The 477-nt window shown below is 64.6% G+C and overlaps 1 protein-coding gene across 1 annotated transcript in view; it reads right to left on the reverse strand.

Annotated features, from left to right (window-relative positions):
• Positions 1-477, reverse strand: part of SYNPO2L (synaptopodin 2 like) — a 10,333-nt gene that overhangs the window by 3,022 nt on the left and 6,834 nt on the right. Inside the window, 1 exon segment of the mRNA XM_006761026.2 lies at positions 2-307. Coding sequence (XP_006761089.1) covers positions 2-307 — 306 coding nt within the window.

Below are 477 nucleotides of genomic sequence, written 5' to 3' on the forward strand. Positions count from 1 at the left end.
ATGTCCAGGTAGGGGCTGTCCCAGTCGGACTAGTTGGTGAGGCTGCGGGCGTCGGAGAAGGCCTCCTCGTCCAGCTCGGATTCGCTCGTTGGAGGGACCCCGTCTTCCTCCTCCTCGGCGCCTGTCCCAGCTGCAGACCCAAAGCTCACCAGGGTGTATTTCTTGGCTCTCTGCCGCCTTTTCTTAAACATAAGCACCCCCTTGGAGTGGGGGTTGGGGGCTGCCGTCAGCAGGGACGCAATCGTGCGGCATTTGGTCTTGGCCTCCTTCACGCTCTTCTCCTGGAGGCTCTCTGCCCGTTGCAGTTCTGGGGAGGCCGGAGGGGAAAAGCTCGTGAGCCTCCTGGAGTCCATTTCCCCAGGCTCCCACCCCCTCCCCCGCCCCGGTCCCCAGCCGGCCGCCTCGGCCCTCCCACCTCCTGCCTTCTCAAGGTCCTCTGACTTGGGGGCCGACTGGCGGGTGAAAGGAGAAGCCAAG

Source organism: Myotis davidii, unplaced genomic scaffold (genome assembly GCF_000327345.1).
Source record: "Myotis davidii unplaced genomic scaffold, ASM32734v1 scaffold134, whole genome shotgun sequence".
Classification (NCBI taxonomy): domain Eukaryota; kingdom Metazoa; phylum Chordata; class Mammalia; order Chiroptera; family Vespertilionidae; genus Myotis; species Myotis davidii.